The 13,250-nt window shown below is 41.5% G+C and overlaps 1 protein-coding gene and 1 pseudogene across 1 annotated transcript in view; one reads left to right on the top strand and one right to left on the bottom strand.

The window, feature by feature from the left end:
- The window catches only part of ANKDD1A (ankyrin repeat and death domain containing 1A), a 40,649-nt gene that overhangs the window by 21,477 nt on the left and 5,922 nt on the right, over positions 1 to 13,250 (top strand). The window contains exons 11-14 of the mRNA XM_036273355.1: positions 88 to 186; positions 9,818 to 9,916; positions 11,194 to 11,292; positions 12,283 to 12,378. Of these exons, the coding sequence (XP_036129248.1) occupies positions 88 to 186; positions 9,818 to 9,916; positions 11,194 to 11,292; positions 12,283 to 12,378 (393 nt within the window). The remainder of the gene's footprint in view (positions 1 to 87; positions 187 to 9,817; positions 9,917 to 11,193; positions 11,293 to 12,282; positions 12,379 to 13,250) is intronic.
- LOC118637790 lies at positions 1,354 to 1,972 on the bottom strand (annotated as a pseudogene).

Here is a 13,250-nt window from a genome sequence, read left to right on the forward strand (position 1 = left end):
AAAATGGAGTAACGAATCCCAAAGTGCTTTGTAAACCCCACTACGAAGGGTCCTTAGGACATGGCATTGATTCCTGTTTTCCTCTAGAAAGAGCAGAGCTGCCTCCATTATGCAGCCCTCAATGGCTCTGAGGATGTGGCCCGGGCCCTCATCCGCTCAGGGGGCTGCACCAATGTGGCTGATCATGTAAGTGTGGGGACCTGGACTGAAGGGGATCCCCAGTGCAAAGTCTCCCATGACCCCATTCATTGGGGTTGGAGTCGGGGCTGGGACCAAGGCAGTGGGCAGCGTGTAGGAGAGTCAAATAAGGTTCTAGTGGAACAGGAGTAGAAACCAAGCTTGCATTTCCTTCCAAGCGAAACATCTGCTCATGTTCTCCTCTCATTTATCCACTGGGTCTTAGTAATGATCTCATTACAGATTTAGCCTCTTGGTTGTTCACTTCTTTTTCCTGTTATGTTGCGGGGACCTGCAATATACCACAGGCAACAGTATAACCTTGTGATTAACAAGTGAACTTTGGTGTCAGACGACCTGGCTTTGAGGCCTGGCTCTGCCACTCACAAACCGAATGACCTTGGGCAAGCAGCTTTGACCTCCCTGGGCCTCTGTTTCCATATCTATAAGTACTATTATTATTTTCATTACATAAATGAGGAATTATCTATTGTTTAAATTAGAAAGAGGTAATTTCATATGGCTGAAATAAATACTCTATTTAAAATTATTGTGAAAACAGTGTAACACAGTGCATTGGAATAGAGAGAGAAGAGGCAACCTTAATCCTGACTCCCTAGGAAAGCAGTCACTTTTCTATATCCCTGTCAGTTTCTCCTTGTGTATAGTAGCACCTCCAGCTAGAATAAATCCAGGCTAAGGCAGAATTCTGGAAGAAGGATGCTTATTTGTTTTTCCCCATCAAGACACTAGAATCTTGACTCCAGTCCAGTAGAGTCCACCTAGCCCAGATACCCAGTGTTGCTGCATAGTTTACCTGGTAGACATTTTTTAGGCGCCGACCATGCCAGGTGTGGTGCAGTGTCCACATCACACTTAACAGACCCTTAACTGTTGGATATTTAAGTTGGTTCTGACTTTGCTGCTATGAAGAATTATTTCATGAACATCTTTATGAAATAACTTTTTATTTCTTTTGCATTATATATGAATTCTCCAAACAGTATTTCTAGGTCAGGTAGTAAAAACATTTTTATGATTCTTTTTTTTTTTTTATTATTACACAGAAAGCCGTAACTGTATTAATGATAGAAACAGTACACATTTCAAACCAAGCAGCAATCACTCCTTTAAAACACACACACACACAAAAAAAAGGTCCTCATTTTCAGATGGTTACAGTGTTAATTCCATAATAGCATTTGCAATATCATTACTGTTATTCTTCAGGGCTTAGATGGACTTTGCTCTTGAAAGACCACTTCTATGTCCTTAACTCCCACATTGTTTCATCATCCTCTTCCTCTTCCCTCTCCTCTTACACAGTTGGAGTTCGTGTGTTTTCTTGAATGTCTGAGACAGCTTCACCTTGAACTTTGAATTTCTCAGCAGTTGCTAGCAGGGCTTGCTGAGATAAATCCTTGATCTTGGCTTCCTCCAAAACTATATCTGAGACTGGCTCTTAGAGACATCTGGTTTTGTGATGACAAAGAGGATAGGCTTAGATTGCTGGATAGTGACCCTTGCAATCCCAGTAATCTGTCGAAGACCCAGTTTGGACATAGCCTTCCTGCCTTCTTTTCACTCCAGCCCTGTTTTGCTGTGCTGACTGGTTCTTCATCGATTTCTGCCACTGCCTCCTGGGCTTGCTGTGTGGTTGCCTATGTGGAGTCGTGTTCCTCGAGCTCTGGACCGACTCATCACTGTCCGATTCTGTTCCAGACCCTGTCTCAGCCTGGGGCTGTGGCGACTGCTGCTCTGTAGCAGGAGCCGTTTCTCTGGCCTTACCAGGCATTTTGTGTTGGAACGTGGAACCAGGATCTTATGATACGATGCAAATCGTTAAATTGCTCTCCCGAAAGGTCACACCACATAGCTGCCAGTCATTTATGAGTGACCTTTCACCAATATTAATTTTATAGTTAAATGATTCCTTGTTATTGTTTTACTTTGAATCTATTAGATTACTATTGACCCATTTTTCTAGTATAAGTTCTTCTGTTGTGAGTTATTTCTGTAGATTCTTTGTCTATACTGGTGAAGTTTTGTTGTTTTTTTAACCAATTTTTATGAGATCATTACTCCTGGACCATTGTTTGTGTTCTTACAACTTTTTGATATACTGAAGATGTAAATGTTTATGTAATAAAAAGTATTTTTTTTTTTTTATGAATTTTTATTTATTTTTTTGTTACAGACATTTTACCTTTTTACCCCATTGGCACCCCCCACCCCACCCCCCCGTCCCCTGCTTAGTTGTCCATGTCCATTGGTCATGCATACATGCATATAAGTTCTGTGGTTTATCTCTTCCCACCCCCCAACCCCTCCCACCCCCTCTTCTGAGGGATGTCAGTCTGTGCCCTATTTCCATGTGTCTGGGTCTACTGTATTCCTCAGACTGTTATGTTCATTATATTCCGTATATAAGTGAGATCATGTGGTATTTGTCTTTTTCTGCTTGGCTTCTTTCACTTAGGATAATACTTTCCAGGTCCCTCCATGTCGTCTCAAAGGATAAGAGATCTTTCTTTCTTACCGCTGCATAGTACTCCATTGTGTATATGTACCACACCTTTTTTATCCATTCCTCTACGGGTGGACACTTGGGCTGTTTCCAGATTTTAGCTATTGTAAATAGTGCTGCTATGAACATGGGGGTACATATATTCTTCCTGATTGGTGTTTCAGGCTTCTTAGGGTATATTCCCAGCAGTGGAATCACTGGGTCAAATGGAAGTTCAATTTTTAATTTTTTGAGGTAGCACCATATTGTTTTCCATAGGGGCTGCACCAGTCTGCATTCCCACCAGCAGTGTATTAGAGTCCCCTTTTCTCCACACCCTCGCCAACACTTGTTGTTTGATGATTTGTTGATGGCGGCCATTCTGACAGGTGTGAGGTGATACCTCATTGTTGTTTTAATTTGCATCTCTCTGATGATTAGTGATGTTGAGCATTTCTTCATATGTCTCTTAGCCATTTGTATGTCCTGTTTGGAGAGGTGTCTATTCAGCTCCTCTGCCCATTTTTTAATTGGGTTCTTTGTCTTCCTTTTGTGGAGTTGTATGAGCACTCTATATATATTGGAAATTAACCCCTTATCTGATACATCATTGGCAATGATGTTCTCCCATACAGTGGGTTGCCTTTCCATTTTGATGATTGTTTCTTTGTAATAAAAAGTATTTTTGACACAAGTTTTGAGTTTTAATTTAGTAATCTTCTAATTGTGATTTAATTTTTGATGTTTCTCTTTAATCCTTCTAAAATATACTTTTTGCATGTGGTATGATATATTACTCAATAGATTCCCCCCAAATTTTTATGTATCTATCTCAAGTACATTTATTAATCAATTCTAATATTTCTTAGTGCTTTTCATTCCTTCCTTTATTACATATTTACATTTTGATATATGATGAGCTCTATTTCTGGGTGAATCATTCTCTTTCAATAAGTGGTATGTCTAATCTTGAGCCAGAAACATACTGTTTTGTTTTTTTATCCTTACCTGAGGACATTTTTAAAAATTTATAGAGTGGGAGAGAGAGAGAGGGAGATAAAGGGAGAGAGAGAGGAACATCGATGTGAGAGAGACACATCAACTGGTTGCCTCCCCCGCACGACCTTGGCCAGGGTGGGGGAACCGCAACCAAGGTACGTGCCCTTGACCAGAATCGAACCCGAGAGTCCTTAGTCCGTGGGCCAGTGCTCTACCACTGAGCCAAACACACCAGGGCCAGAAACATATAATTTGTTTTAACTAGTCTCCCTTAATTATTCTTCTGTTAGTATAATCTGTTATCCTTTTATATTTTCACCTGGTTTTTCTTCCAGTTGAAATTTAAAGTACTTTTATCAATTAAAAAATCAATTTAAGGGGTGGGATTGGGGAGGAGGGGGTCAATGAGGGGAAAAAAAGGGGACATCTGTAATACATTCAACAATAAAGATAAGTTTAAAAAAATCAATTTAAATTTTAGATTAATCACTGTAATAGTGTAAACTAATTGGACATAATTAAAATGATTTAAATATTTAGCCTTCCAATATAGAACACGATATGCCTCTCTCTCTATTCTAATATTAATTTAAATCTGCCAACAAAGTTAAACTTTAAAAATTTATTAAAGGACTAAAATATAAAAGGAAGTTTGGAAAACAGAATAAAATTATCTTTATTCCTACTACCCACAGATATTCTTTTTTTTATTTTATCCTCACCTGAGGACATTTTTAAATTTTTTGTTCAGATAGAGTGGGAGGAAGAGAGAGAAAGAGAAACATCAACGTGAAAGGGATACATCGAGTGGCTGCCACCCGCATGACCCAATCAGGGCCGGGGACAAACCGCAACCGAGGTACGTGCCCTTAGCGGGAACCAAACCCGGGTCTCTCTGGACTGCAGACCGATGCTCTAACTGCTGAGCCAAACCGGCCAGGGCTACCCACAGATATTCTTTTCTATTTATTCTATGATAATCTTTTTAAAAAGTTACCTACTTTAGTATAGTTAGAATGATAATGTACATATATAATTGTGTACCCAGATAATCATGAGCATTTCCATGTTGCTGCATAAATATTGGTGATGATGTTTGGGCTGATGAAGGAGGTGCCATGACTTTTTTTTAACCCATTTAGTTTTTAGAGAGAGGGGGTAGAGAGAGAGAGAAACATCAATGTGAGGGAAACACATCGATTAGTTGCCTCTTGCACATTGGGGTCGGTGATTGGAACTGCAACCAAAGTACGTGCCCTTGACCCGGAATTGAACCTGAGACCCTTCAGTTTGTGGGCCGACGCTCTAACCACTGAGCACACTGGCAGGGCGGGAGGTACCATGATTTATTAACCTCTTTAACTATAGTATAGCATGAAGTTTACTTTCCAGTTCAAATAGTACAGTTTCATGCATGTAACTTTTCTTCTGGAAAGATTCCCAGAAGTGGGAATTTGAGTAAAATATTGTGAACATCTTTCTAGCTCTTGATATATAAACTGAATCACCCTCTAGAATCTTGTGCCAATATGCAGAGCCACAACAATGTGGGCTGCATGTTTCTTAGTCCTCTCACCAACATTGTGTATTAAATTTTATATTTTCTCCCAGTTAAAAAAAAGTCCATAGTTTATATTATGGTTCACTCTTAGTGTTGTACATTCTATGGGTTTGGGTAAATACATAATGACTTGTACCCACCATTATACTATTATACAGAATGTATTCATCAACACCCCTCTACATACCATCCCAGCCTCCGGCAACCACTAATCTTTTTACTATCTCTATTCATAGTAGTGTCTTTCCCAGAAAGTCACATAGTTGGAATCATACAATATGTAGCCTTTTCATATTGGCTTCTTTCATGATTGGCTTGCATTTATGTTTCCTTCGTGTCTTTTCGTGGCTTGGTAGCTCACTTCCTTTGAGCACTAGGTGAGATTTCATTGTCTAGATATACCACAGTTTATTTATCCATTCACTTACTGAAGGACATCTTAGTCATTTCCAAGTTTTGGCAGTTACGAATAAGGCTGCTATAAACATCCATGTGTGGGTTCCTTTTCGTGACATAAATTTTAAACTCCTTGGGGTAAATACCAAGGAAGGAGACTGCTGGATCATATGGTGAGAGTATGTTTCGTTTTATTGGAAACTACCAAACTGTCTTCCAAAGCGACTGCACCATTTTACATTCCAAGCAGCAATGGATGAGAGTTCCTGTTGCTCCACATCCTTGCCAGCATTTGGTGTTGTCAGTGTCTTGGCTTTTAGCCATTCTAGTAGGTGTGTACATCACTGTGTTTTTATGGTGCACGTCCTTACTTTCTGTCACTACAAGATGCTCCAGACTTAGCCTATATTATTTCCTGCCCTAGTCCCAGAATCAGCCATTTCTCTAAGAAGCCCTGGTACCTTTTACTGGAGAATGTATATCTTGCTATTTTCACATAACTGCATCTTTAAGATCTTTCCATATATATACATATTCATTTTGTTGTTGTTGTTGTTTTTTAATCCTCACCTGAGGAATTTTTTTTCCCATTGATTTTTAGAGAGAGTGGAAAGGAAAGAGGGAGGAGGAGAGAGAAACATCGATGTGAGAGAGACACATCTATTGGTTGCTTCCCACACATGCCCTGTCTTGGGCTGGGGATTGAACCTGTAACCCAGGTATGTGCCCTTGACTGAGAATCAAACCTGTGACCATTTGGTGCAGGGGCCAACACTCTAATCGCTAAGCAACACTGGCCAAGGCTCCTCATTCTTTTTTTATAGCTGCATAGTATTCCATTGCATGGATAGATCATAATTTATTAAATTGTCTCCTCTATAAATGTGAATTCTAATATTTTGTTATTACAAACAACATTGCAACAAAAATCTGCACATATATCATTCCATATATGTGGAAGTATACCTATAAAATAAATGTCTAGAAGTAGATTTGTTGGGTCAAAGGGCACATATATTTGCATTTTTTATACACTTTGCCAAATTGCTGTCTGTGTGGCCTATATCAGTTTATATCATTCCCCTACAGCTTTGTCAATGCATTTGGCAAAACTTTTGGATTTGTGCCAATCTGATGAATGAGGAATTTTATCTCCCTATAGTTTAATTTGCATTCCTCTTAAGAGTCTTTTGTATTCCCTTTTCTATCAAATGTCTGTTCATATCCTTTGACCATTTTTCTCTTGCGTTATTTTTTATTTTGTGATGATTTGTAGGAATCTGTTGAAGGACATCCGTGTTGTTTTCAGTTTGGGACTATTATGAGTAAAGCTGCTGTGAATATTCATGTATAGGCTTTAGTATGAACATATTTTTCATTTCTCTGGCATAAATGCCAAGAATGCAATTGCTAGGTCCTATGGTAATAGCATACATATTTAGTTTTCACAAACAATTCCAAAACTGTTTTTGCAGAATGGCTGTATCATTTTACCATGTATGAGTGATCCAGTTTCTCTACATCCTTGTCAACATTTGGTGGTGTCGCTATTTTTATTTTATTTTAACTACTCTAATAGGTGTGTAGTGACCTCTCATTGTGGTTTTAACTTGTACTTTCCTAATGGTTAATGATGTTGAACGTCTTTTCATGTGCTTATTTGATATCTGTATACCCTCTTCAGTGAAATGTCTGGCCATGTCTTTGCTCATTTTCTAAATATTTATTTTTACTATAGAGTTTTAAGAAGAATTCTTTTTTTTTTTTTTTTTCTTTTGGTACATGCCCCTAGCCTGAACCGAACCTGGGAACTCTCTGGTCCACAGGCCAATGCCCCAACCGTTGAGCCAAACTGGCCAGGGCAAGAGGAATTCTTTATATATTCTAGAACTAGCTTTTGAAAGCAATGTGATTTGCAAATATTTTCTCTTGTTCTATAGCTTCTCTTCTCATCCTCTTAACAGGATCTTTTGCAGAGTAAAAAAAAATTTAACTTGATGAGGTGCAATTTATCAATATTTTTCTTCTATGGGTCATATTTTTGGTGTTAAGTCTAAGAATGCTGCCTAGTCCTAGATCCTGAAGTTTTCCTTCTATGTTTTTTTTCTAAAAGTTTTATAGCTTTACATATAAGTCAGCGATTCATTTTGAGTTAATTTTGTGTAAGGTGTGAGGTTTCAGCTTTTTTCTTTTTCTTTTTGCCTGCAGAGGTCCCATTGCTCCAGCACCATTTGTTGAAAAGGCTATCTAACTTCCTTCACTGACTTGCTTTTATACCTTGGCCATATTTGTGTGGGTCTTCCTCCCTTTTCTTAGCATACTATTCACACTGTTCTGCAGTTTTTAATAAACTTTTAATGTTTGAATATATTTAGTTTTACATATAAGTTACAAAGGTAGTACAGAGAGTTCTCATATACCCCATACCCAATGCCCCTATGTGTACCATCTTACATTAGTATAATATATTTGTCACAATTGATACATTATTATTAACTAAAATCCACACCTTTAAAAAAATCCCTTAGTTTCTACCTAGTGTCCTTTTCTCTGTTCGAGGATCCCATGCAGGAGACTACATCGTGTCCCCTTAGGCTCCTCTCGGCTGTGACAGTTTCTCAGACTTTCATTGTTTTGATGATCTTGACAGCTTTGAGTGGAACTTAGTTTTAGGTATTTTGTAGAAAGTCTTCCACGTGGGATTAGTCTGATTCCCCCCCCCTCATGATTAGACAGGGATTATGTGTTCTTGAGAGGAAGATCACAGAGGTAGAGTCATTTCGTCACACCGGGTTAAGGGTACCTGCTGTCAATATGCTTTATCACTGTTGATGTTGGCCTTGATCACCTGGCTGAGGTAGTGCTTATCAGCTTTTTCTGTTATAAGGTTCCTCTCTTTGCCCCTTTCCATACGGTACTTTTTGAAAGGAATTCACCATGCAAAGTCCATATTTAAGGATTGGGGAGTGTCATGTTTCACCTCCTTAAGGGCAAAATAGCTACATAGATTATTTGAATTCTTCTGAGGGGGAGATTTGTTTATTCTCCTCTATTTACTTATTCATTCAATCAATCACTTGTTTATATCAGGATGGACTCATTTATTCCATACTTTGGATTATAATCCAATACTGCTTTATCTTGTTGCTCAAATTGTGTCAGTTTTGACCATTGGGGACCCTTTCATTTGGCTCCTGTGTCCCTTGTGGGCTTGTTTTTTTTTTAATCCTCACCTGAGGATATTTTTACATTTATCTTCAGATAGAGCGAGAGGGAGAAAGGGAGGAAGAGAGAAAGAGAGAAACATCGATGTGAGAGAGACACATCGATTGGTTGCCACCTGCATGACCCCACCTGGGGCCAGGGATGAACCGCAACCAAGGTATGTGCTCTTGGCCGGAATCAAACCCAGGACTCTTTGGTCTGCGTGCCGATGCTCTAACTGCTGAGCCAAACCAGCCACAGCTGGGCTTGTTTTTTTTTTTAATGGACTTTACTTTTAGAGCAGTTTTAGGTTCACAGCAAAATTGAGTAGAAGGTAGAGATTTCTCATCTGCTTCCTGCCCCCACACGTTCATAGCCTTTCTTATTATCAACACCACCCACCAGAGAGCTACATTTATTACAATTACTTGGGTGTTTTTAATCTTCTACATGATTTTAAAAAATAATTCTACTAGGGTTTTTTCGATGGGGAGGATGATTATTTTTACTTGTCCCTCCCTCCCACTCTATCTAAAAACCAATAGAAATATCCTTGGGTGAGGATTAAAAAAGAAAATACTAATAAGAATACCATCCCTATGTACTTTCTAGGTTCATGTGTGGGTTAAATGAGATGTTAGAGAACATAAAGGTGTTGTTGCTAGGAGGGACCTTAGCAAACATCACCCGCTGGATGAAGAGTACCAGAGAAGGAAAATGACTTGCCCAAAGCCACATAGTGAGTTCCTGGCATAGCAAAGTCTCAAACTTGGGTCTTCAGGTCCCCACCCACCTTGAGGTTCAGCTTTTGGACCCCAAGGATTCAGGCTTTGGGGCTGTAAATGACTCAGGCCAGTTGCCAAACCTAGAAGCACCATCAATGCTCCTCCCTATTCCCATCCCCCAGCACCCACCTGCAGCTGGGCAGTCCTGATAGGGACCTGTCGACTGATTTGTGTCTCCCCCACCTCCAGCACGGAGCCTCTCCAATGCACCTGGCTGTGAGGCACAACGTCCCCGCCCTGGTTCAGCTCCTCATCGATGCTGGCAGTGACCTGGATGCCACCGACAATGTAAGTGGCTGCAGAAACCACTTGGTTCCCAGGGAGCCTCTGGGCACCCTCCTGGGCTGGGCGGGCTGGGCTGCCGTCTGCCAGCATGGCCTAGAGCTGAGGAATCACTTTTGTAGCTTGCGAAAAGCTGTTTGAATATTTGCTGAAGGTAGCATTATTTTTATTAACCATTCCCCTATTTCGAACATCTTGGTTGTTCCCAAAGTTTTGCCATGACATATATAACACTGCAGTTAACACCTTTCTACATTCAACCTTCCCTTTCACTGATTTTCCCCTTTCTGGAGAATTCCCAGAGCAGGGGTGACCGGGGCAGTCTTGTATAATAACAACAGGCCACCAATTCCGAAAATTGTGATTAGTCAGGAGCGCTTTTAAACCCGTCCCCACAATCCACCTTCTAAGCATATATTCCTCACACAGCCACTAGGGGCAGAAAGCAATTTGGCAGAATGTAGCATATACTGTTAAAATAGTATTTTGACATCTGAGAATTGAGCTTCAAGAAAGATATTCAAGGCTCATGCACAAAGATATTCACTGCAGCGCAGTTGATCAGTCTTCAGTTTGAAAATGGCCCAAATATTTAATAGAGAAGGGGTTAGGTAAATTACAGTACTGGCACAGACTATTATGGAGCTATTAAAAATGGTGTTTGCCCTGGCTGGTGTGGCTCAGTTGGTTGGAGCATCCCCCCGTATACCGAAAGTTTTCGGGTTCAATTCCCGGTCAGGGCACGTACCTAGGTCTCGGGTTCAGCCCTCGTTCAGGGTGTGCATGAGAGGTAGCTGATGATTTCTCACATTGATGTTTCTCTTCCTCTCTCTCTCCCTTCCTCGCTCTAAAATCAATAAACTTATCCTCGGGTGAGGATTTTAAAAAATGGTATTTAACAGAATTGATAATATGTGTAGTATTATGTTAGGTATAAAAATAGGTGCAAAATGTATATATTCAGGATGATCTCAAATATGTAAAACCAACACAATAAGAATATTCTGCATTAAAAAAAAGACTAGAAGAAATACCATTATAGAGTTTGGCTTAGGTGGGCTAGTGAGTGGTATTTTTTTGTTCTTTCTACTTTTTTGTTTTTACCAACTCTTCTCTGGTATTATGCTTATGATCAAACTCAGATTACCCTCCCTGACAACTTCTTAGAGAAACTCTGTTAAGGCCCACTTGGGAGTGTACCCACCTAGGTCCTCCCCTGGCTTTAAGCACAGGCCACTTCCACGTGCTCTTCTGTTTCCCTGCCCCCTTGGCTTCTCTTCCAGAGGCAGCAGACACCCCTCCACCTTGCTGCGGAGTACGCCTGGCAGGACATAGCAGAGATGCTCCTGGTTGCAGGGGTTAACTTACACCTGAGAGATAAGGTACCTCTGCTCACAACCAGCTTCCCTTTCAAGCTTTCATGGCTTCCTCTTTGCCAGAGACCTTGCTGCAAACGCTGCCTGCTCTCAGAGTGCTCAAGGCTTCCCCTCCTTTATAGACTACCTCAAATGCAGCCTCCTCCAGGAAGCCTTCCTGCTCCTCTACCACCTTCCCCTGCCTCCTCTGAGGGCCCTCAGCACTTGGCCCTCTTGTTTCCTAGTCTAGGCCTATGATATGGTTGTCTTCTGTTTCATGACACCCCACCCCCATCATCAGACTCTGAGCACCTTGAATCACCTCATGGGGAAAGGGAAGCTTCTCAGCACATCTTGTCTCTGTGGTGACTACTTCCTCAGTGGCTGGAGTTCTGGGAATAGTGAAGACTTAGTATGTGGCTAGAGAGGGGAAGAGTATTTGCACGTGTAGGCCAGCAAGGCCCTTGGGATGGTGTGGGGAGGGTTGGAGGCAGGACCAGGCTCTGAGGCTGAACCTGGGAGGGGCTCCCTTCTGTGAGCTGGGCCCATGGGCAGCTGGCCAAACTCCATCGCCCCATCTCCTCACAGCTCCTGGGCGTAGTTGAGGTCAGCACCGTGTGGGAGGCCTAGATCGAAGGACTAGGAGCCTGCGGGGAGGTGGGCAAATGTGACACAGTGAGCCCACGCCCCTTCTCTGGGCTCTGGTTTCATCTGAGAAATGGGGCTGGTAACACCCATTTCACAGATGATGAAGAGTTATGCAGGCTGAGTTGCATACGCACTAAGGCTTCCTAAATTCTAAAGAGCACAGGAGGTGGTGGCTGGAATTATTATTATTGCTTTATTCTACCTGTGACTTTTCCATTTCCCTCGTCTTGACCGGAAAGCCTTCCTCCTCTCCAGGGTAGATGGCTGGAAACAACTTTCTTTGGTCAGCAAGGTTTGCAGTCACTGCTGGAGACCACTTTATGCCCCTCTGTAGAAACTCTGCCTTCCTTTCTCGCTTCTTACCTGCAGCAAGGGAAAACCGCCCTGGCGGTGGCCGCCCGCAGCAACCACATCAGCCTGGTGGACATGATCATTAAAGCTGATCGCATCTACAGATGGGACAAGGTACTGAGACCCTGCACTTGGTCTCTCCATGTTGGAAAGGGGGCGAGCTTGGCTCCAGGTGGTGATAATCCCTGCCTTACCAGGGTTGTTTGTGAGGGTCTGGAGCATCCTCGCCAGTGTGGAGAGACTGCTGGACGCCTCTGTCGCTCCTGGTTGATGGGTGAACATATGCATGCATGCATGCGAGGGGAAAGAGGTGGCAAATTGGTTCCAGCTCACTGCCATCTCCAGGTGATTGGACTTGCTGCTTGGGGTGTTGTATTCAGGCAACTTCCTGAGCCCAGGAGGAGAGTGCGGGGAGTGATCAGTGATGTCTGCTGTGGAATTGGGAAAGAAGGCGTCCAATGTAAGGCCAGGCATTTGCTGTTCTAGTTGTCAGCAAATGGGGGTGGGACAGGGGGTTTTTGGTGCCTTTGAGGGTTGTTTTTATACACAGAAAATAATTTTTTACACTTACTTCAGTTTAAAAAATGAATACTAAATTTATTACAAATTTAAAAACAAACTTTCCTTACATTTTAAATTTATTTTATAAATCTCATTATTTATACAAACTAGTAAAATTTAACAGCCGCTGTGTGTGTGTGTGTGTGTGTGTGTGTGTGTTAATCCTCACCTGAGGATGTTTTTTAGTGAGAGAGACCATTGATTGGTTGCCTCCGGATAGGGGCCTGGGATTGAACCTGCAACCCAGGTACATGTCCTTGACCAGAAATCAAACCTGTGACCCTTCCATGCACGGGCTGGTGCTCTAACCACTTAACACACCAGCCAGGGCTACAGCGGCTTTCAAAGAAGGCTTTTGATTAGTGTTTGGTCCCATGTATAAATTTAGTTAAACTACCGTAACCATTTTAAACCAAATGAATACA

Source organism: Molossus molossus, unplaced genomic scaffold (genome assembly GCF_014108415.1).
Source record: "Molossus molossus isolate mMolMol1 unplaced genomic scaffold, mMolMol1.p scaffold_m16_p_1, whole genome shotgun sequence".
NCBI classification, from domain to species: domain Eukaryota; kingdom Metazoa; phylum Chordata; class Mammalia; order Chiroptera; family Molossidae; genus Molossus; species Molossus molossus.